Source organism: Danio rerio, chromosome 5, assembly GCF_049306965.1.
Source record: "Danio rerio strain Tuebingen ecotype United States chromosome 5, GRCz12tu, whole genome shotgun sequence".
NCBI lineage: Eukaryota > Metazoa > Chordata > Actinopteri > Cypriniformes > Danionidae > Danio > Danio rerio.
This window is the reverse complement of record NC_133180.1, coordinates 23,100,611-23,126,272: the sequence shown is the minus strand read 5'-3', so window position 1 is coordinate 23,126,272 and position 25,662 is coordinate 23,100,611. Positions and strand designations below refer to the sequence as shown.

The following is a 25,662-nucleotide window of genomic DNA, read 5'->3' as shown; positions in this document are numbered from 1 at the left end:
TCATGCGTCAAGTTTATATGTATATACACAAGTTTCATCTGTGTTGTTTTGAACATACAGTAGTATACGTTCATATGTGAGTAATTTATAGGTGTATATGCACATATTTTATGTATGTGTTGATAAGCAAAGTTTGATTTAAATCCTACACGGCACCTCATAAAAATGTCCAGAAACAAACAAACAAAAAAGTCGCTACATTTGTCACTTAGCCGCTTTGTTGAAAATTTGTCGCTATGGGGATCTGAAAAGTGGCTAAATATAGTGACAGTTGTTTCTGTCTTTACTCTTTACTTTTACACTTTAAAGAGTACTCCCAATATACTGGTTTTGTAGTTATACTGCAAGTATTTGTACGTTTTATTTAAATCAACACCATACTTCTAATATGCTAATTACAAATATACAGAACTTTTAGTATACTGTCATGCTTGTACCCAGGTTTCAAATTTTAAATGAATTAAATCAGTTAGGGAATCCAGTCATCACAATGTATTTATTAATTGTATAACACAGAATGCATTAAACAAACATCAGTTGTGTGAGTTTTAACATCATAAAATGAATCAAAAGAAGAAAAAATATTAAAGGTGCCACAGAGTGCATTGATTAGCAAGTAAAATTTTTCTCTAATATCTACATAGGTGGCTTGGATATATTCTCCCACTGGTTAAACATAACTAGTGTTCATTCTGCTGATATCACAATAAATTAGTTATTTTACTGTTATTACTGTGTATTAAGAAAACAGTTCAGCACATCTTACAATATTTAGATTTTTTTCTTTATTTGACTTTATAAGAAGAAAAATCACAGATTACACAATCAGGACAGTAAACACAACCACATGCCAAGCATATCTTCTTATTAAAACCTTGAGATTTTTCTGCTTGATATTTTTTAAACTGTCACAAATTGTAGTTTTTAATTAAATAAAGGAACTACTTTAAGTAAATTATACACTTGATAAATTTGTCTACATTATACATTTATTTTCATGTTAACTAATCAACTTATTTTAAGATAAATTCATCTGCCCCTAAGTAGAACCAAATATACTGAGATTTGTAATGTTCAGTTTTACAGGCAACGAATTGCAGGAAACACAGTGGCAGAGAAAATCTATCAATCAAAGACAATTCACAAACAAACAATAAATGCAGTGTGATTAAAACAGACACCACCACAAAACACTTCGGTGAAGTACACATTTGTTTCTGTAGCATACATTGAATTAAACAATACCCTGATGGTCATACATGAGGTTTACCATGCTTACCAATACCTAATGACATTTACTGCTTTTGTATACTCATTGTCTGGTCATTCATTTCAGCTAATTAATTTGCATCCACTGATAAACAGTAGGATATTTTAACTATGGAGTATTACGACAAGTACATTCCTATCAAGACAATATTTTCAATTTCAAGCACATGCAGTTTAACAAAACAAAGACCTCTGAGAAAGTGAGAATAAATAATAGTAATAAACTGATACACACAAGCAAAGGTTGTTCTCATCTGAAGACAGAATGGATGTATTCTGCTGTCAAAACCACAGAAGATTTTTGAATGATGGACAGAGCTGCAGCAGTGTATTGAAGCTCAGTGTCAATCAACCTTCCAGCCTTAATGATCTCTAAAACATACAAAGCACAGCATGAATAATAATAACAACAACTATACATTTTATTTCTAAGGCACTTTTCTAAAACCCAAGGTGCTACAACAACAGAGAGAATAAAATACAAGTATAGACAAATAATAAATCATAAACACATTAGAACAATCAACTATCTAGGAATGCAATCTTAAAAAGATGAGTTTTTAACATCTCCCTGGATGTTTAAGTTAGTGTGGAAGCATTCCTGATAGTATAAGGAAGAGCATTTCATAACCTAAGTGCAGCAACAGAGAAGGTTCTCCTCCCCATTGATTTAAATCTACAGGTAGCTGTTGAACTGTGAGAGTATCAGCAGAGAACTCGAGTGTGTACTGAGTAACAATCTCACAAATATCAGAAGAAGTTATCTCATGCAGAGCTTTATATGCAATCTGAGCATTTTTAAAATAATATGTGACTAAACAGAGAGCCAATGCAAGCAATGAAGCAAATAATAAAAACAGAAAGAAGAAAAAATGGACCTTATTTTAGAGGGTGTGAAACAATGGAAGTGTCTTCTATTTTTAAACTAAACAAAAAGACCTTAATTATCAAACTAAATTAAACCCAAATTGAAGTGTAAAATGCACCATGGGTAAATCTGAATAATTGAATTCATCTAATAATATACTGCAAGTTTTATTTAACATTGATTCTTTAACATATTTCAAGATTCCAGAAGCAACATATTTATAAATCATATTTATAAAATACAAATCTAGCACAATTATGAAGTAAATAATAATCTGACAACAAAAGATTAAGATGTGGTAGATAAGTGTCATATAAAATATTTTTAATAAAATCTGTACATTGAAAGTAATTAAATAATCTAAGTTTAACTTACTGTTTCATGAAGTTTCTTCAGTGTTTCGTCCTTCCGGTGTCTTCACCGGTTGAATGCAAAGCACAAATGACGGAATTTATTGTTACTGTGTTGTTAAAGTCATTACATTTAAAACATCTGCAAAAAGTAATATTAATTCTACAAAAACAAAAGCTCACCTTGTTTAGGAGGTCGAAGACCATTTTAATTCCATAATTGTTTAGTTGGCAGTCAAGCGGTTCTTTACCCTCCAGGAAAACATAATCCACTGGAAGAAGTAGTCCTCTATTTTCAAGTTTATCAGTTTTTTTGACAGATTCTTGATCCTTTGTTTTATAAAGTGAAATGAGTACAACAGGCTTGTCTGAAAATAATAGAAAGACAGTTTGTTGATTTTCATTAGTCATTTATTATAGATGAGAGAAATCATGATTACAGCAGACCATTTACAACTGACAAACTTACCAACAATAAAACTGATGAATATGTTAAAGATTAGGGTGGACAATAAAATTATTCACTCTCTATTTCCTAATTTATACATTTCTTTGTTAATTTTAAAATCCTGCTATATTTAAAAAAATATCATAAAACAAGACGGCAAACCAAAAATAATTAGAACTGATGAAGTGATCTTTACCTGTTCTCTTGTGATAATCATCGATTTCAGGACAGAAATGCAGAATCACATCACTGTCCTTCACAACAGAAACCTTCTTTAGATTTATCTTTTGCTGCAGATGATTTATAAAGCACTCATGATGCTTCTTTGCATCTCCAGTCACACTCAAGAAGTATTTCACTTGACAAGAGAGAGCAGAACCTAAAACAGATCATACAAACATAAAGCAAAATAAAGTGCATCACGTGGCAATCTAAATTACCAAATTTTTTCCAAATAATGTTTTTTATTTTAAATGACTAACTACCTAGCATTATTACATATGCACTTTTTTAGATAGGTAATATTTATTAGAAATTTACATAAAACACATTTCTAACATTGAATTAAGCATAAAACGTTTTGATTTGAATGATTTGAAGTAATATCCATATACTATGTCTCATATGATACTTTTCTTGTATAAAAACTATATCAAATATACTTAAAGAACATAATTGTAACCTACTGTCTCCTGAAGTTTCCTGTTTGTTCATCTGTAGAGATGAATGATAATATTAAATGTGAGATTGCATGGTTTTTGTTTTTAAAGAGGATATACAGACAAACCCAAATTTAGTCTTTTACTCTTAAAACCAACACCAAACTTCACTCTCAACTTAGTTTCAGATAATTGCTTAATGTCACAAACTCAAACTTACAAACACAACCACCCATTTTGTTTCACCTCTGTCACAATCTGTCACAAGTAACTGTTTGTTTAAAGAGCCCCCATATGCATTATGAAAGGTCATATTTTGGGTTTGAGGGCCTCCAACAACAAGCTGATATGTATGCAAGGTCAGTAAACGCTTTCATTGTTTTATAATATGCATTTACTTTGACCTAATTATACCAACCACTCCCATAAGATTTGTCCAGCAATTCACTTTTTCTGAACCCGTCCTTTGTGTGAGGCTAATCTCTGGTGACCCAATCTGTTGTGATTGGTCAACTGCGTTCAGCGCAAAATGTAAAGGAATACCCAACAAGCAGTGCAGCCAGCAGTGGAGTATGTGTGTGAGCCCAATGAGGAATGCAGCATTAACTGCATTTGTGGTTTGGGGGAAGCTATTGGTGGAGTAAAGAGACAGTGATAGAGCCAATTCATGGATGGATGGGGAGGGTTGGGAGACCATGATGGGTAAAGGCCGATGGAGGAAATTTGGCCAGGACACGCTCCTCTTTACGAGAAGTGTCATGGTATTTTTAAAGCCTAGGTTTAACGTCTCATCCGAAAAATGGTGCTCACTGACAGTATAGCGTCCCCTTCACTTTACTTGGGCATCAAGACACACAGACTTACACTGAGCACCCCATGCTGGCCTCACTAACACCCTTTTTAACAGCAACCTAGATAGTTTCTCCCATCCAGGAACTGACCAACCTCAGCCCTGCTTAGCTTCAGTGAGTTATAGGTCTTGGTCTGAAGGGTGATATGGCTGTAGATTAGCAAGAGCATTCAACAGGGAATCACAAGGTTTTAATTGGTAAAGGAATAATAATAATAATAATTTAATTCATTTCACCTTTATGTCTATAGCGCTTTTACATTGCAGATTGTGTCAAAGCAGCTTCACATAGGTAAAATGGTAATAATAATTCCTTACATTTATATAGTGCTTTTCTAGACGCTCAAAACGCTTTACACAATGGTAGGGAATCTCTCCATCCACCACTAATGTGCAGCACCACCTGGATAATGCGATAGCAGCCATATTGCACCAGATCACACACCAGCTGATTGGTGGAGAGGAGGCAGAGGAAAAGGAAAGGAAGCATCACATGTAAAGTTTTCCATGTGGTTTTAGACGCGATATGTAATAGCCCCATAAATAGTTAACCAGAGAGATACTGTACAAGACACATGGTGCAATTACAAGTTACAACCATTTTAACTTACAGGCGGTGATTCAGAGGAAGAGCACATTGGTCCATAAATAAACAGTGTACTCATAGACCTATGTTTAATTTATAAAATTGTAAACTTGACATTGCAGGCTGATCATCTTTAAAACAAAAAAATAAAAAATAATAATTTTTTTTAAGTGTTCTAACTTGAGATCGCTGCTGTTTCTGCATATATGAAGTCACAGATGCACAGCACTTGCACAACAGTTTTAATCAAAATGTATATAAAACACACATAAATGGATGTTTGAATCAAAATACAATTATTAGAGTACATGTAAACAGATCTGAGATTGGATTCGATTCATACAGATTGATGAAAATTTGTGTACATTTTGTGTACATTTTCTTTTTTAAGAGAAGGGGCCAAAACTTACATGCAACTGTAGCTAAGAGTACTTAACCAAGAATGTTTTGGAAAATGTAAATTAATGATAAGGTACAGCTTAGGGTACAAATTAAGAATGATGTGAAACACAACCCAGATTTTCATGTTAAACTAAAGCCCCATTCAAATTACACAATTATAGTGTGTTATGACAGCCACTGTGTCAGACTATGCAATTTTGTCTAGATAAAATTTAGACATGTCATGGGTACATATGCCAGAATAAACATTGCTTCATGATCAATCATCATGTGACGTCTATGCTGCGCATTCTGACATTAAGAAGCTGCATAAAATATAAATGCCGTTTTATAGCATAAGCTTTTGAAAAACATCTTACAGAGAAATTTCTGTCTGACCTCAAGAGGGCAAAGTAATCCTATCCGTCTAAGTTTCAAAATAAAACATTAAATAAAAATATATGTTTGTATACATCAAGACAGAAATCAAAAGTCTACTGTATGTTTCATTACAAATAGACAACTGACAAAGTTTTAAAAGTGCTGTTTGAAAGTTTTTGACTCTTCTAAGTAATATAAAAACCATAATACATTTACAGATATTTAAAAAAGCCTAAGTGAACATATATGTTTATCTGACAAACAATGCTGAAGTCAGATATTCTCTTTTAAAAATGTGCATTCCGTGTTAGGATGTCTTTGACGTCTTTGTTTTGGTCTTTATAACCTGCTCACTGCCAATTTACCCAATTATATTTTAGAACAAACACCATATTTATTTTCAGTCATGAAGGTTGCATCAGTGTATGCAGCTGTGGCCAAAAAAATCTACCTCTGGAGGACATGAAATGAGATCCAGATTTAGTGTTATAAAAATCCACGAGATAGATTTTATTTAGCAAAAAGTATAAATATTACAAAAGTAAAGAGTAACTAAGCAGGTTACATTATAACACCATAGCCCCAACAACATGCAATGCACAAGATTCTAGTGACAAGAAATTTGACTATGGGTGTGGGGGTTATTGAGGGGGCCTTTCATAACTTGCAGGGACCTACGCACCTTGCATGTTTATAGGGTGGATCGGTACTGGTTGTCATGTCATCAAATTTTAGTTGATGGTTAGAACAAAAACTCCTTTAACATGGAAAATATTCCTTTCATCATGTGTTGTCGCTTGTAGCTAGGATACAGTGTAGGCTTTATTGTTTATATAAACACTATTAAAGAAAAAGACTTCTGCTGAATCCCCGACACAGTGGATAGCAGTGCAGCAGGCCTCTTGTCCTGTTTATTCCAACCATTAACCCTGCCGATAATCTGGAGGATTTTAAACATATGGTGGACACAGCAGCACGGATATAGGTGATGTGTCTGAATGGTAACGAACTCAACTGATACTTGCTACACACAAACAGCTTTGCTACATTGGCCCCGACAGCATGGCAGGGAAAAAGATCCAACAAACCCCGTGGATCATAGAAACAAACACATACGATCCTTCATGAACGGCTAAATACTGCATGCCGTGCACATAAACTGGCCATGCATGGCCACAGTCTCACAGGTTGGCAGGTCTGTCTTCGAAAAGCATGTGCTGTCATGAATAATTAAGAAGTAAGCTCTTAACATAGGATAAGAAATCTCAGTCTACAGTATGAATAATAATGAGAAACCGATATGTCGTCACTGGACAGGCAGATAACGCTACATGACAAATTTGATATTTGTTTTTTCACTCCTTCAAGTGGACTGCATTAGTGGACTAATGTAGGAATAGTGAATAAGGGTATATGGGGCTGATTTCGGACACAGAAAAGATGTCCTCGCTGCAGTCTGTAGCACATACTGAATCAGTTCAAATATGCAGTGGACATTGTAGCACACATGCTACTGTAAGGGTTGTGGTAGATGTAGACGTTAATAACTTTGAAGGGTGGATTTACATTTGGGGTAGGTGTAGACATCTTAAACACACAATGTATTGGGTAATAGGGCTGTGCAATTAATCGAAAATTCGATTTCGATTTTGGCTTGTAACTGTTATGAAATACCATTAATCGAGATAAACGATTATTCCATCACATACTTTCCAGTTGTACACATGTTGCTCTGCAAAGCTAAGTTCCACGTGAAAATGACTATACATTCACAATACATTCACAGAAGGGTGAATAATTTTGCCTTCAACTGATAATCGTTTTGAATAATCGTGATTACAATTATGACCAAAATAATTGTGATTATGATTTTTCTCATAATCAAGCAGTCCTAATGGGTAATTTAATAATTAATACATATAATTCTTGTTTCTAGCAACAACTGATCAAGCATGCGCATCCAGTATGTATTGGACCTGATCCACTACGTCATTGTGCTACAGGCTGCTGCAAGAACCCATTAAAAAAATATTTACATGCTAGACTTGCTGTGATGATGTCATGAAGAATCAAAGACTAGGCATTGGCTATTGTGCACTAAGACACACTGCACAAGAAGAAACTTTTAAATCTTGTGGTTTAAGAATCCCCAAGGCACCTTACATCAAGCAGGTTGTGCAGGAATTAGAAAAAAAGACATCAGAAAGCTGTTGTGTGTTCTGAAATACTTGCTATTCAATAATTGCACAGTAATTTTAGTATTTAGCAAAAGTGAGTTTGTTCTTACCATTGGTATGGAATTGAAAAAGGAAGACCAAGGGGAAAATGGTTTGCCTGTACAAACAAACAAAACAATATTTACTGAGATTTAGTACATGCAGCAGAAAAATCCGAAATCAAAAATTCTTTTTCATTTTTTTGTGATATAAATTACTTTAACCTACTTTGAGCAATTGTGACACCTATTTTGTGTCCCTAAAAGTTACAACATGAGATTATTATTAAAATGTAATGTGTTTAATACATTAAAAATTAGTTTTAAAAAAATCTTGCAAAATACCTGCTCTATTAACCAGTTGACAGACTTATCATATGCATCTGAATTCCTCTGACACTGCAGTAATCCTGTATCTTCATAGAACAGACAGTCCACAGTGAGCAGGTTCTCCTTGTTGACACTTTTGCTGCTGTCTGATACAGTTTTCTCTGGGTCAAACGTGTGGTGAAGCACCACTAGAACAGTCAGCTTAGAGGCTGCGTAAGGACAAATAAATTTTGATATAATTTTGTATCTCTTTCAGATCGACTACTCTTCAAATTGAATAATTAAAATAATCTGACAATGTCAATCAAACTACCTGTAGGGTAATTGATTTTTGCCAGGGCTGCATCAATGTCAGTTCCGGCTCGAGAAACAATAGGACAGAAAATCAAAACAACGTCACTCTCATCCACTGACCGAACTTCCTTCAGATTCTGAATTCGGCTTTGTAGATTGGGAATAAATTTCTTGTGACAGTCATTTGTCTTTCCAGCCTCAAAAGTGAACACTGCAACTAAAAGTGATTTGGGAAAAGCAAAATCAATAAATAAATATTTATTTATTTATTATAGGCTTTATTATACTGGAGTCTTTAAATAACATGCACTCCATTCACTTAAATGTATAATCTACTAGCAATAAATTATTGTGTACTATATTGTGGGGCCAATGAATGATACCATATTTAAATTACTTTTTCCCAAGAAGGAATCCTAAGGAATGATTTTTTCTTTACAAAAAAAAAAAACAAAAACAAAAACAAGCAAGACAAGAATGTAATTTATACATTACTAAACAAGTAGTTATAATATGAGATAAATAACCTTCATTCGTTTTCATCTTCTTTGAATGTGACTTACACTCCTCTTCTTCCTGCAGACACACAATGTGTGGTAAAAAATTTATTATGCGTACATATAATGTATTATGCGCCAAGACAGTTATTTTTAAAAAAACAAATAAATTGTGACAGTATGAGATTTACCTTGCATGGTCTGTTCAAAGAATTAGTTTTTTTTTATCTGTAAAATATTTTGGAGTTAAATTAGTACAAGTGAATAAAAAACCCATCTGAATAATATAGATTACAAAATATATTATGTCCACTGATAAAAAAGTAAAATAGTTAATATAGAAATTAGGAGGGATTATTCTGCATAAAGCAACATGAATTACTGACTACAGCTAGAATAATCAAACAAAAATACATACATGTAACCAAAGACCTTTTATTGTACCTTTAAGAGTCAAACAATTTGTCACTGGTGCAGTTCCCTCAAACAGACATTTTAAGAATAACATGTTCGGCAGCTTTACATCACAGTTTCTTTTTTCTTACAATTGCATTATAATTGTATACAGTTTCAAATAAAATCAAGCCCCCTTGACGAGCATGGCAATCTACTGCCATGAAAAAAATCTACCAAACACATTTGTACTGTATATGTAAACTATTATGAAAATTAGAAAAAACAAAAACAGACTTAAAACCATTGGCCAACCCCAAACCCCAAACTGCATAGAGAACATTTTAAGGTAATAACTTGTTACACTATTTTTACCACAGTATGCAGTTTGCACTTCATGTGGTAAATAAAACAAATGTACAACTTTTGTAAGTTTTTGTAATAATAACATACCAAATTTAAGTTTGAATGCTTAGTTATAAGGGAACAATATTAAAGGTTTGAGGCAAAAGGTAGTAATGAGCACCATTTAATTAACAGCAAACATTATATTTATCATATAGCTTGAAGAAACAAGGGTATAACACTTGAGGTTACACTAACCCGAAGCAATATATTGATGCAGTAACTAAAGAGAAAATCTTGTTTGCCAAATTTCAGCTTTCCATATTTTATTTTTTAACTTTGCTCAACAACAGCCAAATATCCAAAATTTGTTATAATCACAATTTACACAGTAGGCCTTTACTGTAAGCACTGTGTGATTTGTGAGAACTGCTAAAAAGGTTTAAGGATGTTTTCAGCTTTTCATCATTGTACGTGAATTCTAAACAAAATCATAAAGGGCTCTAAATTAAAGTTGAGCTTGTTACCTTTATGCTCTTCAAAATCAAGTGCCAGTGTTGTGCTATAAAATGCGCCCCTGAGAATTATCCATTATATGAAGTAACTATTAATTGTCTATATCAGTGGTCACCAAACTTGTTCCTGGAGGGCCGGTGTCCTGCAGATTTTGGCTACAACCCTAATCAAACACACCTGATCAAGCTAATCAAGGTCTTACTAGGTATACTTGAAACACCCAGGCAGGTGTGTTGAGGCAAGTGGGAGCTAAACCCTGCAGGGACACCGGCCCTCCAGGACCAGGATTGGTGACCCCTGGTCTATATCTTTATTGTGTATTATATATAAGACATATCTCCTAATTTTAACCCTAGCCCACACCTAATCCTTCCCATACACTGGCGAATGAGGAGAGGAATAATCTGAACATAGGATCATTGAAAGGGTGTGCCTTAGCCTAAAGTTTTTGCAAAATGCAAAATAGGTTTCTAAGAGTATGTTTAGTTGCACATTTAAGATTATACATTCACTAGAAGGCAAGTTCTACATTTTTGCCATAAAACTCCCTTCTTTCAGTTCAAGAATTCATAAAATTTTTAATAAATAAAAAAAAATGCTCCTCGATGGGCGTGGAGCAGCACTGTGAGCAGAGGGAGGAGTGTGCATGCCTGGCAGTGCAGGGGGAAAAGAGTGGAGCGAACAGTCAGTTGGCTCACAAAATGAGACGCAAACTGTGAGGAGACCCATGATTTTAGAAATTACAAAGTTAAAATACAAAGAAATAAACAGTAATTTAATGCCCTGCTACATTTGTCATTCGTAATTTCATATACACTTAACCTCAATTTGTTATATCATTATAAAGATAATCTTGTTTGTATAAACACTTTTAATGAGGAGGACTTCTCTACTCCTAAATCACCGGGTGTGAATGCAGACACAGCGGATAGCAATGCAGTCTCACAATGAACACTGAATGGGCAAACCATCAGATCATCTGCTTTAATGACGATAAACCTCACGATTACCCCCACCCCACATCATGTTTAGAAATGGATCTCCTAAATGTGGTAAATGCTTTACTTCGCTCAGGGACTTGTTTGAACTCACTTAAAACTGCAGTTGTTGAACCTTTCTTGAAAAAGAGCAACCTGGATTACACCCTATAGAGCAATTACAGTCTAAAATCTCCCTTTCATTTGCAAAATCATTGAAAAAGTTGTTTTTAACCAGGTTAACAAGTTCTGAAGCTTTGGACAATTTTCAATCTGGTTTCAGAGCACATCACAGTATAGAGAGCACCCTTATAAAGATAATCAATTATATTCACTTAAATACAGATTTAGGCAAACAAACAGTGCTGGTGTTGCTTGATCTCAGTGCTGCATTTGACACTGTTGATCACAGAATAACGTCTCAAATGGTTCAGAACTTACCTTAAAGGGAGAAAATACTGTCAGTATATGTAACCATAGATCGAGGTGGAAACCCATGACATGTGGAGTCCCACCTCTCCTGTTCAATCATTATATACTCCCACTGAGCCAAATAATGAGAAAGAACCAAATCTCCTACCACAGCTTTGCTGATGACATCTCAGCTTGTCTATAAATCACTAAATGGCCTAGGGCCTCAATACATTACAGATATGCTCACTGAATACAAACCTAACAGAACTTTAGGATCATATAAACTAGAAATTGGAAGCGTTCAGTCAAAGCAGGGTAAATCCATCTTCAGCTGCTACACCCCCGCTGCTGGAATCAGCTTCCAGAAATGATCAGATGTGCTTCAACATTAGGCACATTTAAATCACGACTGAAAACCAAGCGGCAACCTCCTGCTCTCCCTCGGGAGGCCTATACGGATGTAACTGAAACTGCAATTCATCGAAATTCCGCTAGTCCTGGCTCCATAAAAGAGCAAAGTTTAATTGAGCCCACTGTTAGAATGGCCAACTTTATAGCAAAAAAAGGGGTGTTTACAGCCTGGTACAAAGAACGATTTTGGTTCATACAGCTAATATTACTCTTCATGACAACTGTGAGGGGGGTGAATTATTTTTATAACTCATCAGTTTCCTTTATATTAGGCTATATTAAGTTTGCATAATTAAGGGCGTGGCCATTTCATTGACAGATATGTCTCACTGGTCGTCGTCACGTCACCTCAGCTGACTCCGGCAGATTAGCCACTTTCAGGATTTCAATTTCAGGATATTCATCCTATGTTTGTGTTGTTTTATGTGGCTTTACACAGTCAATTGCCTTTTGGGATTATTTCCTACAATTATCAGATGATATGGGATGCTGTGTGCACTTAACTGTGCTCACAAACCATTCACGTGGCCTCCGTTTCCCATGTGAGTAAAGTTATATACTTGTAAACCATCTCTATTAATGTATTTGTTTTATTTAAGATCATTTATCATTTATAATGTTCTTTACAGCTGTAATGCACTCCAGAATCTGACAGATTGATTAGCTGTGAGCTGTAGAACCGTCATCTGAAGCGTTGTCATACAGTGTTATGCTAGATTTCATCAATAGTCTTGCATTTACTAACACAGACTATATTTTAAGTGTTTGGAAGTAATTTGTGTTTTCCTCCTGTAGGAAAACATCATAAGAACAATGTTTAGTGGCTCAATGTATTACTTGGGTGAAAAAAACATTTTTTCTTTTTAAAACCTGTTTTAACACATTTTGATCTGTTTTGGCTTACTATTTGTTTTTATTTTCTTATATTTGTTTCTTTTATTCCTGTTTATGTAAAGCACATTGCAATGCCCCTGTGTATGACATGTGGTACATAAATAGACTTACTTTGCCTTGCCTAAAACCAACTAATAGTGATTCCAAATGTAAGAGAAAAGTCCATCACCACCACATAATTTTACCTTGATTTTATTTTTTCTATGAAACCAAACTTGAACCCGAGCGCTCTGTATCACTACAACTGCATATAATGTGATCAACCGAGCATACTGACTATGCTGAAAAGTTATCCATATAGAGAAAGACAGGTAAGGCAAACAAACTTGATTACAAATGCTAGACCTAATAAGGTTGTTTTGCAGTACTGTTCAAAAATAATAATTAACAATCCTAATTTTTATGTTTTGCACCTTGCTATTTATTAAACAATAAATAGCAAATCCGTTTGTACCACTTTGTGGACTCATGGGTGTGCCGGTCTAAAAAGTAGGTGTCTTCAGGTGCATTTGTTGGTGTTGCTATATTAAGGAACTAAAATAGACTGCACCATTGACCAACTAAAAGCTGGTCTAAAGTGATTTGTCCAATTCTGGTTAAAGGTTGCACCTCCCTGGTCCTTCAACTGCATATTTAATTTGAAACATAAAACATACATATAGGAGATAGTACCTTTGTTGTCCGGCAGCTGCACTCTACTTTGCAGAGATGACATACAACAATGGTCATCATCCATCTCCTAAATCTCTCATGTGCTGGATCCAAGCGCCACAATTTGGTAAACCACCTTAGCTAGCGGGCTAAACCATCTGAAAGGGTGGTGTTTATGCTACACCGCTAGGCAGTTGAGCTGCTCTTGGCAGCCAATGGCTAAAAGGGCATAGGACTGACCCAATGAAATTGAAAGTGACTGATTCAATGGCCAAGTGTGGGGGAGTAAACCCTCCAAATCAGGAGTAAATTTCCGAAGGCAGACAGCTGCTTGTGTTCATGCACTGCGTCGGCAGCTCCAACAGGCAATCTGATGCTAAAAGTACTGCTCTGCATTTCTTTGGACTACATCGGTAAGGCTAAAAGGGGGATCTTAATGACTGAGCATCCCAGGATCTTCATAAGCTTTGCCCAAGCTTGCACCTTGGAGAGGCCCCTCCAGTGCCGCTGCACCAGTGGCAACACAACACAGGGGATAGCAGTTACGAGTTATACGCCTAGAGCAGATTGGCGTTAGCTCAGGCAGACCACAGCCAGTAAGGTGCTGACCTACCACAGTCTGCCTGCTTCAATGGGTGCTTGTAACGCAAGTAGATTAACTGATAAAAGCAGACTGTAAAACCCGCACCAGGTAAAACAAGAAGAAAAAACAAACAGCCATTTCTTCGGCTGGCAAGCTGGAATGTCAGAACAGTGTCCTGTCTGCTCTATTGAATTACAACAAGTTTGCTGATGCCAGGAAGACAGCCATAATCAACTATGAGCTAAAATCACTGGACATCGATATTGCAACCCTAAAGAATAGATTTCCTACCAGTGTCAGCCTTAGAGAACAGGATTACACATTCTTCTGAAAAGGAAAGAAACATAAGGTGCCACGTATTCATGGCGTTGAATTTGCTGTGAGAAACTCAATACTCTGTTAATCAAGGCACCCTCTGGAGGCACTCCTAGGATCCTCTCTCTCCACCTCTCTACTTCTGGCTCAGTCAATTTTCTGAGCATCTACGCTCCTATGCTCTGCTCCTCAGCTGAGATCAAGGACAAATTTCATGAAGAGCTTGAGACCACCATCAAAGAGATCTCTACCACAGAACACCTGTTCCCACTCAGAGACTTCAATGCCTGGATCGGAGCTGACTACAATTCCTGGCCCCGTTGTATCAGCCACTTTAGCATTGGGAAGCTTACAGAAAATGGTCAGAGATTGTTAGAACTTTGCTTGTACCATGATCTGTGCATGGCAAACACATTTTTTTTCAAAACAAACTCTGCCACAGAATGTCCTGGCACCACCCCAGGTCCTGTCATTTGCCCCAGGTAGATCTCATCAGTGCAGACTGTGACACAGACCACTCGCTTGTTGGAAACAAAGTATGTCTTCGACTCAAGCAGATCCATAACTTCAAACAGAAAAGACAGCCACGTATCAACACAGCCCTGACATCAGTCCCAGAAGCAGGGCCGGAGTGGGACTCCTTTTTTAGCCCTGGAGTTTCAAGCCTCACCTCACCGGCCCACCTCAGTTCACGACTGACTATATTAAAATAAGGTCATTTCCAATTCAGTTTCTAATGACACTATCACGTCTTTTTTTGAGAAAACAGCTGCTTTAGAACTTCAAATGTCCAACAACCCTAACAGTATTATATGTCTTAACAATAAAAATGAAAACATTACATTACTCTAACGAGGATCGAACCCGGGCCCACAGAGTATTAACCTAACGTGCTAACCGCTGGACCACAGCAGCAGTATGGAGTAAGGAGACACAACTAAGTTTTATCATCATTAAAATAGATGAAAAAAGAAGAGTTGCGATAAAAAAATGAATAAAAAGGTTGTGGTCAAGTAAATAAATAAATTTAAAAAGTGTGACTGCTGAGAGCAACAGATTCTGGAGCTAGGGACTCGCGGCCAAAAAACGGATCGGCCCACCGGGAATTCTCCCGGTCCTGCCGATTAGCCAATCCGGGCCTGCCCAGAAGTCTGTACATGCTCTACTAGTGCCATTGCAGAGGTCCTTAAGGATTGCCCTGACAACAGCACTGAAGACAGATGGAGCCACATTCGAGATGCCATATATAACTCAGCAATGGCAACTTTTGGCAAGCAGCAACCAGTCATTACAGCTAAACGTAGATATAAAACAGATATAAAACAGTTTAGAGTAAAAGTCAAATTTAATCATTCAAGCTAAAACCTTTACAATTACTTAAACATTCAAAATTGATAAAACATTAAAATATCTAGAAACATAAAGCAAACCAAAAATGCAAAATGCACACCTCATAAACAGGCGAGTGTAAAGTAGTGAGTTTTCAAGGATGATTTAAACAATTCAAAAGATTCAGAGTGTCTAATGACATAGGGGAGAGAGTTCCAGAGCCTCGGAGCCAGAGATGTGAAAGCCTGGTCACTCATAGAGCGCAGACAGGTGGAGGGGACTGTTAAAAAACCAGAGTCAGAGGAACGGAGGTCACGTGGAGCGATGTACCAAGTTAAGAGTTCAGACAGATAGTGTGGAGCCAATCCATGCAGGGCCTTGTAAGCATAAGATTTTAAAATCAATACAGAATCTGACTGGTGGCCAATGCAGAGATAATGTGTTCACAAATTTCAGTCCCTTTCAGAATTTGTGGGGGTCAAATATTAGATTATTGTCAAATATTACCCCCAAGTTCTTTAGTTTGGCCTGAACCTCCACAGCCGAGCCATTTAGGTTAATATTAAGAGGTTTAGTTTTACATAGTTGGTTGGAAGAACCAATTAACATAACTTCTGTCTTGTTCGTGTTCAGGCAAAGAACATTTTGGGACATCCATTTTTTTTATCACTAAAATACAGTGTTCCAAGTGAGTGTTCCAAGTACCAAGTGAGCTGAAAGATCACCAGGTTTGGTGTGAATGGACATCTGTGTGTCATCAGCGTAAAGATGTTACTTTAGACCTAGGGATCCCAGGAGATGACCAAGTGGTGAAATGTACATGGAGAAGAGAAAGGGCCTTAAAACCGATCCTTGGGGCATGCCAAATTTGACAGGGCCGGTGTTAGATTTAAGCTCTCTCATCTAGACAAACTGAGAGTAGTTAGAGAGGAATGACTCAAACCAATTAAGAGTGGTGTCTGTGATACCAAAGAATGTTTCCATTCATGAGAGTAATATGGAGTGATCCACCATGTCAAAGGCTGCACTAAGATCAAGAAGTATCATAATTGAAGAAATAAAGAAGCAGATTATTTGTGACCTTCACTAAGGCTGTTGCTGTACCATGAAATTTTCGATTAGGCTCAAACAGATTATTAATTGTGAGGTGTCTGTGCATACAAGCTTTTCAGCACTTCAAATTACGGATACTGGAAGCCTGTGCTGGTATTTCTAATGCGGTGGTTCTATCAGTGTGTGGAGAGGGGAAGAAAAGGGTTGCATTGACCATCCAGCACATTAAACACATTTTATATGTGGTCAGACTCTTGTAAATAACTAAAAAATAAAGTTACATTAAAACCAAGCACACCGTTTTTCTTGTGAAATTCCTAATAAGTTTGATGCGTCACATGACCCTCTTCCTATTGAAAAAACAAAAGTTGGATCCAAGATGGCCAACTTCAAAATGGCCACCATGGTCGCCACCCATCCTGACACCCCATTCACACGAGGCGTCAGTGTCAACGCTTCCCATTAACTTTAAATGGGTGACGTCAGGCCTTGCCGAACTGCATTGTGGATCTGTCAGCGTTGCTTCAGAGGCGTTGCTTGCTGCAGAAGTTGGGACTAGCTCAACTTTTCAAGCGCCGATGGAAGCGTCAGCCAATCAGATCGCTGTATGCAAATACACCAGCTAGACAGTGGCCTATTGCTGACTGAATTTCATTGGCTGACGCTTCTATGACGATCGCTTCAGCCCCGTGTGAATGGGGCGTGAAAAGTTTGCCCCCTCACATATACTAATGTGCCACAAACAGGACATTAATATCACCAACCATTCCCATTTTATTAAAGTGTATCCATATAAATGGCCCACCCTGTATTATTAGTGATTACCAAGTCAAAAGTGTGACCTTTATTATGAGTACGGAAGTTCACCAGTTGTTTTAAGTCAAAATACTCAAGTAAAGAAAGGAAGACTATTGAAATTGCAGAGTTTTTGTCTATCTGGATGTTAAAATCCCCCAGGACAAGAGTTAGACAGCATGTACAGCAGGTCAGCATATTCAGACTTGAAGGCTTTATTCGGCTTAGGAGGTCTGTAGATGGTAACAATACTGTAACAGTGAAAATGGGTTTAGAGACCCTTAAAAATCAAGCATTCAAAGGAATGAAACTTGGGAGTGACCACTGGGCAGACTTCTAAATGTTTATTAGATAGTAGACTGCAGCAACTGTAACAACTACCGTGGCATCTTCTTGCTTAGCATTATGGTAAAGGTCTTTGCCCATGTGCTGTTGAACAGACTGCAAGAACTGGCTAAACACATCTTCCCAGAGTCACAGTGTGGCTTCAGATCCCAGAGATCGACATAATATTCTCACTGAGATGGGCTACAAAAGAAGTGCTGGGAGCAGAGACAGCCACTTTACATCGGCTTAATCTACCTAACTAAGGCCTTTGACCTGGTGAGCAGAAAAGGCCTCTTCACTCTACTGCACAGAATTTTTAAACATTTTAAAAACTTACTTAGTTACTGTACAACAGTATCTTGTTATGTAGACAATTTAAAAATAAAATCTTAATGAGCTAATAATATTAACCTTAAAAAAAAAAAAACTAGACTTTTCCCAGAAGAAAAAAAACATTATAGCAAATACTGTGAAAAAGCCCCTGTTAAGCGCGTGCACACACACACACACACACACACACACACACACACACACACACACACACACACACACACACACACACACACACACACACACACACACACACACACACACACACACACACACACACAGACAGACAGACAGACAGACAGACAGACAGACAGACAGACACACACACACACACACACACACACACACACACACACACACACACACACACACACACACACACACACACACACACACACACACACACACACACACATTCAAAGCAGTAGCTACTGACCTAAATGTGCATCATTATCTGGTTGAGATGTATCGGTTTTCCCTTCTACAATCAGCCAGTCCATTTCTTCATTCAGTTTGAAAAAGAAAAGAAAGCATAAAAAGAAAAAAGAAAACATAAAAAGAAAGAGATGAACATCTTGGACATCTTCTTAAGAAAACATTTCATGATTTTTTACCATATAGTTGACCTCTATAGTGCTCATTGGTTTAAACCTCCAAATTGCAACTTTTAATGCAGCATCAAAGGACTTTAGACGATCCCAGTTTAGGAATAAGGGTCTTGCATATATAAAATATACATATGTATATTTTACCGCCAAAAGACTGTCTTGCACAAGCTTTGGGTTGCACATAAGCAGCTTTACACATTAAGTAATCATGTTAAAAAGTTATATGTAGAATATGGGAAACTACCAACTTAGTGTTTTACAAGTGTGGAAAAGGAGGAAAAAGTTGTATGTGGAATATGGATGTCAATTACTACAAATTCTCAAGATCAATCATTGTTTAAATTTACGATCAATTAATTGATCAATCATTCATTGTAATATGTGTCCTCTTCAGTAGCCTTACCTGAAGACATTTTTTAAAGTGTAGTTCGCATCCACAATTAAATTTTTTTAATACTTTACATGCACCTTGTGATCCAAGATGTTACTTTCTGTCAATTTGGAAGATCAAGAACTGCATAGAAGTCATCTATATGGAGAAAAATCCTGCATGTTTTCCTCAAAAACCTTCATTTCTTTACTAAAAGGTGGAATAGCAAGAAGATGATAAAATGACTAATAAATGAGTGTCGTCAAATGTACATATTGCCATTGGTGCATATGTGTGTCTGTTTGAGAAAATAGGTGACATGTTGAAGGTTCAAAACACAGTTTTAATGCAGCTTCAAGAAGCTCTACATGATCATAGCTGAATAGTAAGGGGTTTTATCTAGTGAAATAATTGGCCCTTGCATTTTTTTAAATATTTACATATTAAGGATCACTGATATGATATAAATATAGAAGATAACCATATTTAATGTATTGCTTTATAATGTATGTTTAAGCATACTTCTTATCACTACTTCATGAACACAAATAACCTACATACGAGAACAATAAATTAGCTAATTTCTGTGGATGTCTACAAATATGAATAGATAAAAATTATTTTAATTTAAGATATTATCTTTATATCATTTAGTAAATAAAACAGCTGTGGAGTGACCTTATGTTCCTCTAAATGCACCAAAATGCAATTTGTCTTAATTTCCACCTCCCCTTAATTTGAGTCTTTGATTTTCTGAATATTACCAGAAAATGTGTAAAACCCAGTCAGAAGACTGATGAATTGTTCAACAAAGGAATGCTTTAGATATTTTTTTACCTGAATCCCTGTCTAGAAATATATTATGACTATTGATCATTAAAACAGCCATTACTTACCTGAACATGCTTCTGTCTGCAGCAGCGCTTTTTCATGAGCAGAGAAAACTATACACACAATTCCCAATATTAATACAAGTATATTATATCCTTAAGACAAATATGTTTAAAATGATGTAAACTTATAATGATATTTACATATCACGAATAATAGACATGCAGAGTAAATATAGAAGATAACCTCCAGTACTGTATTATTATAAATAAATCAAGAACCCTGTGTTTAAGCTATATTTTCATTTAAGGACTTTAATTTCCCAATAAAATTTTATGATAATTTATTTAAACCTTTGTCACCCAAAATGTTACTTTCTTTCAATTTAGAAGTTCAAGCACTGAGCACCATATTGTTTATATTTCCACTAAATGGAAAAAAAAGTCCAACAAGTTCTTTTTTTTGTTTTTTTTTCCCCAAAACCTTAAAACTATTTTCAGTAAAGGAAATTCCAAAAATAACATTGAATGACAAGAGTGATAGTAAATTAGGACATTTCCATTCAGGAAATTAACTAATCCTCTTACCTGCCAATAAAGCAGAATCTGTCATCTTTATTCTCTCCTCATCGGTCCACTGTTTGTCGCTCTGATAAAATGAAAAACACTGTTTAACTTTTATGAAATTCTATAAATATTAAAATTTTCTATGCATGTAATAAAATAGTTTATTGCATATAGTGTACGTACTGTATAGAGTTTAAACCGGCTATCTGACAACATTTAAGGTCATACCGTAGTTCACCCCAAAAAAGGAAATTTGCTCCATAGTGCTGTTAAAAATTTAATCTCCCAGGCCATCCAAGATGCTGGTGGCTTTTTTCTTCAATAGAATAGTATTAACCTAAAATTGTGATGGGGATTCATATAATGCACATCAATGGTAATCATCTTCTCCACAGCAAGCAAACTACTAGGCTAGGTTTAATCATATGTATTTATCTGTTGGTTCTGCTGTCAATCCTTCTTGAGACAAAAAAAAATATTACAGTCACTCCATGCTTCCCTTAATAAGCTCTTTGAATAAACACTATTCGCTAAATTCCATTAAGAGTTTTTCAGCAATCAAGTCACTTATCACAGCAATCAAGTTACATTAAATATGACGTTTAAATATTAGCTGTAATTTGATATATCTTCATATATGGTCACATCATATTTGCATAGGGATGGATGGATAAAATATGAAAAGAGTAAAAAAATTTGATTAATAAACCGACAAGTTTGTGATATGTAGATGGTAGTGAGTGTAGATAATGGCCCACATTTTTATTCTACCCAAGTCAGGTAAATGAAGAAAAAATCTACCACAAAATATGTCAAATTATCATATTATAGATTAGATCAAATCAATGAGGTAGAAACAAAAAATAAAATGGGTAAGTGCAAATAGAAGAGATAGATTAAATAGACACAAATTCAGACTCTTTAATTTCTTATTTAGGGAAACTAAAATTGCAGCAAGGTGCCAAAACACAGGCCAAGTTCCAGGTACACATTACCAAGTTTTTACCATAAAACATACACCATAAAACGACAACTGAAACACAGAACACAATGGCTGATTTGGGGTGCATAAAATAACTTAGTATCTCTTCAAGACAAAATTTTTGTAAACTACCACTGGCCATCCTTTTGCCTGCTTCTCATGAACAGATGGAGAACAGAGTCAAACATTGAACCTACTGAACTTAGACTGGTTGTTTTTAGTGCAGATTTGAGCGTGATTGCCTTGTTCATAAATGCTCAAATGTGCCAGATACTAAAAAAATGAGTCAGATTGGAAAATCAACCCTAGATGCTCTGGATGATTATGATAAAAAAAAAAACAACAACTGGACACATCTCCAGTAAATGAAATTTTTTTGAGCATTACCTGTTTCCATGTGGTTCTGGCAGAGGCTTGTGTTAATGCTGTTGGGAAAATAATGTTGTATGAGTCACAATGAAATCCAATTAGAACATTTAAACCAATTAAATACTTAAAGCAACATGAACAGAAAAAATACAACTTTTTAACCCAATGTGATTGGATAGCTTGTTTATTTTAAAGTTCTTCTGCACACTGATTCTTTGAGGAAACGTGTCAGTTTGTCACACACTATAAATCCTTTTCTACACTAGAAATTTAAAAAAATTCTGACATAAGATTAGAGCTGGTGTAGAATCAAATTATATAAACTTACACTTACATAAGGTTATCTCCTTGGTTCTGCCTTCTCTAGTTACCCGGCACAGGTAATCACCAACATCTGTTGGTGAGCTGATATTTTTCAAAATCTCTTGTAAGAAGTTGTTTTCTCCCTTCAGCTTCTCAAAGGGCAGAATAACTCTGTCCTTATAATTTATGCCCACTATCAAGTGTCTGTTCTTGTAGAAACACACACAGTCGGTCCCCTTAAACCATCTAATCTCCAGGTCAACAGCACTTATTTCAGGAGTCAGGTCACTCTTAATTGACACTGACTGAGCTTCTTCTGAGAAAATGATCTGAAACTCTGTGTTAAAAAAAGAAAGAAAAATGTACACAGAAAAACCACAAAAAACAGGAAAACGTATTTAATTACATTCACAGCCTTCAGTTGGAGAAAGTAATTGTTTAATTTTAATATTAGTAAAATGATATTAAATGTTAAACCTCTTCAGTAAAACTGCACTAAACAAATGAAGCACAAACAGAATTGGAAGGTGTGTAACTTCCATCATGTTTATACATTATTAACTATATGTCTGAGCATGATGTTAAATGAAATGTACATAATTTGAACTTTTGATACCTTCCATTTTGTCTCCTAAAAAAGAAACAAGAACATGAATCAGCAGAATGAATTCAAACCACTTCAGCATTGCTTCACCTTCACCATTACAATATACTAAAATAACTTACTGCCTTGATTTCCAGAAGAGAAAAATGACACACACTAAAGAGAGAGAGAGAGAAAGAAAGAGAGAGAGAGAGAGAGAGAGAGAGAGAGAGAGAGAGAGAGAGAGAGAGTACAAAAATACTAAAAAAAATTCTCACAAATATATATTTTTTATTATTTAGGCATTTTTCACAAGATATGCGTGTTATCTAAATATAATCATATTTAATATACAAAACAGTGTGTAATTTAATTATTTATAGAGATGGTGAGGTCTAATGTTGAAACCGAAAGGAATAGTGCAAGTCATCATAACAAGTTGTGAGCAAGTTCCTTTTTAGAAACATCACACGATTGAGAAGAAGTTTATATTTGCAGATTCCGGGTTTCTCCTTAATAATTTGCTATAATTTCAGAAAGTTTTTTTTTCTTTTGCAAATTATTTACATTAATGTACTATATATATATATATATATATATATATATATATATATATATATATATATATATATATATATATACATATATATATATATATATATATATATATATATATATATATATATATATATATTAATATTTTCTATGAAATCATATTAGCAGCCAATGACTATCAACAACATTGTTTACAGTAAAAAAAAAGTGCTGATGTTGTCATGCTTGTCACTGTTCAAAAACAAACGAATTTGGAATATAAATCTACTTTACCTCAATCGTCACACGAGGTGTAATTAAGGCCGCCCTCTTTTGGCCAAACGGTAGAATGATTTTGCGTTAAATATTGTTTATATACTAAAATAAATCAGTTTTGTGATCGACACAATCATTTGACCGTGCCAAATGTATTTTAGCGTCGTTACAGCGGTAAATGAAACGCAAAAACAACGAAAAGAAACCTATGCTTTCTACAATTTGTCAAAAGAGCATATCATAAACTTTTTCTTACCCTACCTATTTTCTTCAGATGTTCAGTCTATTCGCTGTAATATGAACAAGCCGTCAATCTGGTCTGATCTTTCTTGTACAGTCCGGTTTGGTCTCCGAGTAAAGATTCACTTTCACTTCCTCAGCTGCAGTCACTGCACCTCTCTTCCTCCCCATGCCCGCCCCCAGGAAATAGTTAGCTATTTTACAGACTATAAACCGGACATAAACAGCATAAACACGAAGAACAATGCTGTTGGAAGAACAATGTTGGGATTTATTATCTATGGAATGAAAAATTGGTACTAAAATTTGCTTCTGTTAATGTGTTTTTTTTATTCTTGTATAACCTTACTTTAACCACTAAAAAACAAATCTCATCCATTTAATAACACTCATATTTTTACAGCTGACCTCTTTCTACTAACATGTAAAAATAACATTTTAAAGAAAAAATACGGCTATTTATTTAAAATGTGCAATATCTCCAAGTGACTCAATTTTCCTAATCAGCTAAGCTTTTAATAATGACAAACAAGTTTCATTGCTTCATTAGTTTCTTAAATTTAATTATTTTTTTCTATAGAAAATTTTTATGTGCTCCATAAACATTTCCTTCTTGCTATTAAACTATTTCATAACTGTAACAAGAGGCAATTCAGTCATAACTTAATGTTAAAACAGTTAATCATAACATTATTTATCAATATGTAGCCCTTTTGCAATCTCAGAAGTTATAGAAACTAAAAAAAAAAACAGGAAATATGTTGTGACCATTGTTTTTGTTTACATCCCTCAAAATGGTCTATGCTTTACTCATAGTACTGTAATTTAGCTAAAGGAAATTTCTGCTTGTCTCGCTGCAGCTAACATACAAACACCATATAACATTCACACACAACTCAAACACAAGAAAGTCATCCGACTAGATTAAACATACACTTTAATTTTTTACCATTATGCATTCATTGAAATTTTTAAAAAAAGGCACCCGATTGAATATCATTACAACCCACAATTGAAATGTAGGTATAATCTGAATTGTATAAAGTCATTAAAATAAAGAAAATTGTTCATATGTCTGAATAATAACTTTTTACCAGATGAGTAAACTTGTTTTAAAGTCTTTCATCTGAACAAATTACTTTCCATTAGACTTCCATAAAGACTTCCATAAAGTCTTTCATCTAAACAAATTACCTTCATCCACTAATAACCAGCAGAGCCTGTGAATACTAACAATCAGTATCTGTTATGTTATGGGTAGGCCCACATGGAATCCGTGTGTTCAGAAATGTGCAGATTTTTAGCCCATTGTTGAGTCTTTTTGTACTTGAGTAAATGTGTGTAAATTAATATTTTTTCAGTTTTAAATCAATTTCAGTAATATTATTGACAAATATGAAAATGTTTATATGATTTATTCACAATACGGTTTGTAAAGTCATATTTTCTGTCTTTTAGTAGAGATATTATGTGAGAGACTTGCTTTGTTTACCAAATAAGTGGATCTAATTTTTAATGATAACACAGTGTATGGATGTG

General features: G+C 35.2%; 1 protein-coding gene across 4 annotated transcripts; it reads right to left on the bottom strand.

The window, feature by feature from the left end:
* Window positions 1-470: 470 nt before the first annotated feature.
* Window positions 471-24,274, bottom strand: LOC141385800 (uncharacterized). Of its 4 annotated transcripts, XM_073952119.1 has the most exons (12): window positions 18,898-18,963; window positions 9,320-9,356; window positions 9,159-9,207; window positions 8,651-8,848; window positions 8,353-8,546; window positions 8,237-8,267; window positions 8,080-8,126; window positions 3,622-3,649; window positions 3,132-3,314; window positions 2,671-2,855; window positions 2,513-2,552; window positions 471-1,641 (listed from the first exon to the last, which is right to left on the bottom strand). In XM_073952119.1, exons 3-11 carry the CDS (start codon window positions 9,172-9,174, stop codon window positions 2,517-2,519), a joined length of 918 nt encoding a protein of 305 aa, XP_073808220.1. In that variant the 5' UTR covers window positions 9,175-9,207; window positions 9,320-9,356; window positions 18,898-18,963; the 3' UTR covers window positions 471-1,641; window positions 2,513-2,516. The 4 variants fall into 4 exon arrangements, 1 of the variants encoding a protein (XP_073808220.1); XR_012406811.1 differs by lacking the exons at window positions 471-1,641; window positions 2,513-2,552; window positions 2,671-2,855; ... (3 more) ...; window positions 8,237-8,267; window positions 8,353-8,546 and adding exons at window positions 20,336-20,383; window positions 20,858-20,918; window positions 22,206-22,243; ... (1 more) ...; window positions 23,107-23,250; window positions 24,145-24,274 and having other exon boundaries at window positions 8,759-8,848; XR_012406812.1 differs by lacking the exons at window positions 471-1,641; window positions 2,513-2,552; window positions 2,671-2,855; ... (3 more) ...; window positions 8,237-8,267; window positions 8,353-8,546 and adding exons at window positions 20,336-20,383; window positions 20,858-20,918; window positions 22,206-22,243; ... (1 more) ...; window positions 23,107-23,250; window positions 24,145-24,274 and having other exon boundaries at window positions 8,759-8,848.
* Between the last annotated feature and the right edge of the window lie 1,388 nt (window positions 24,275-25,662).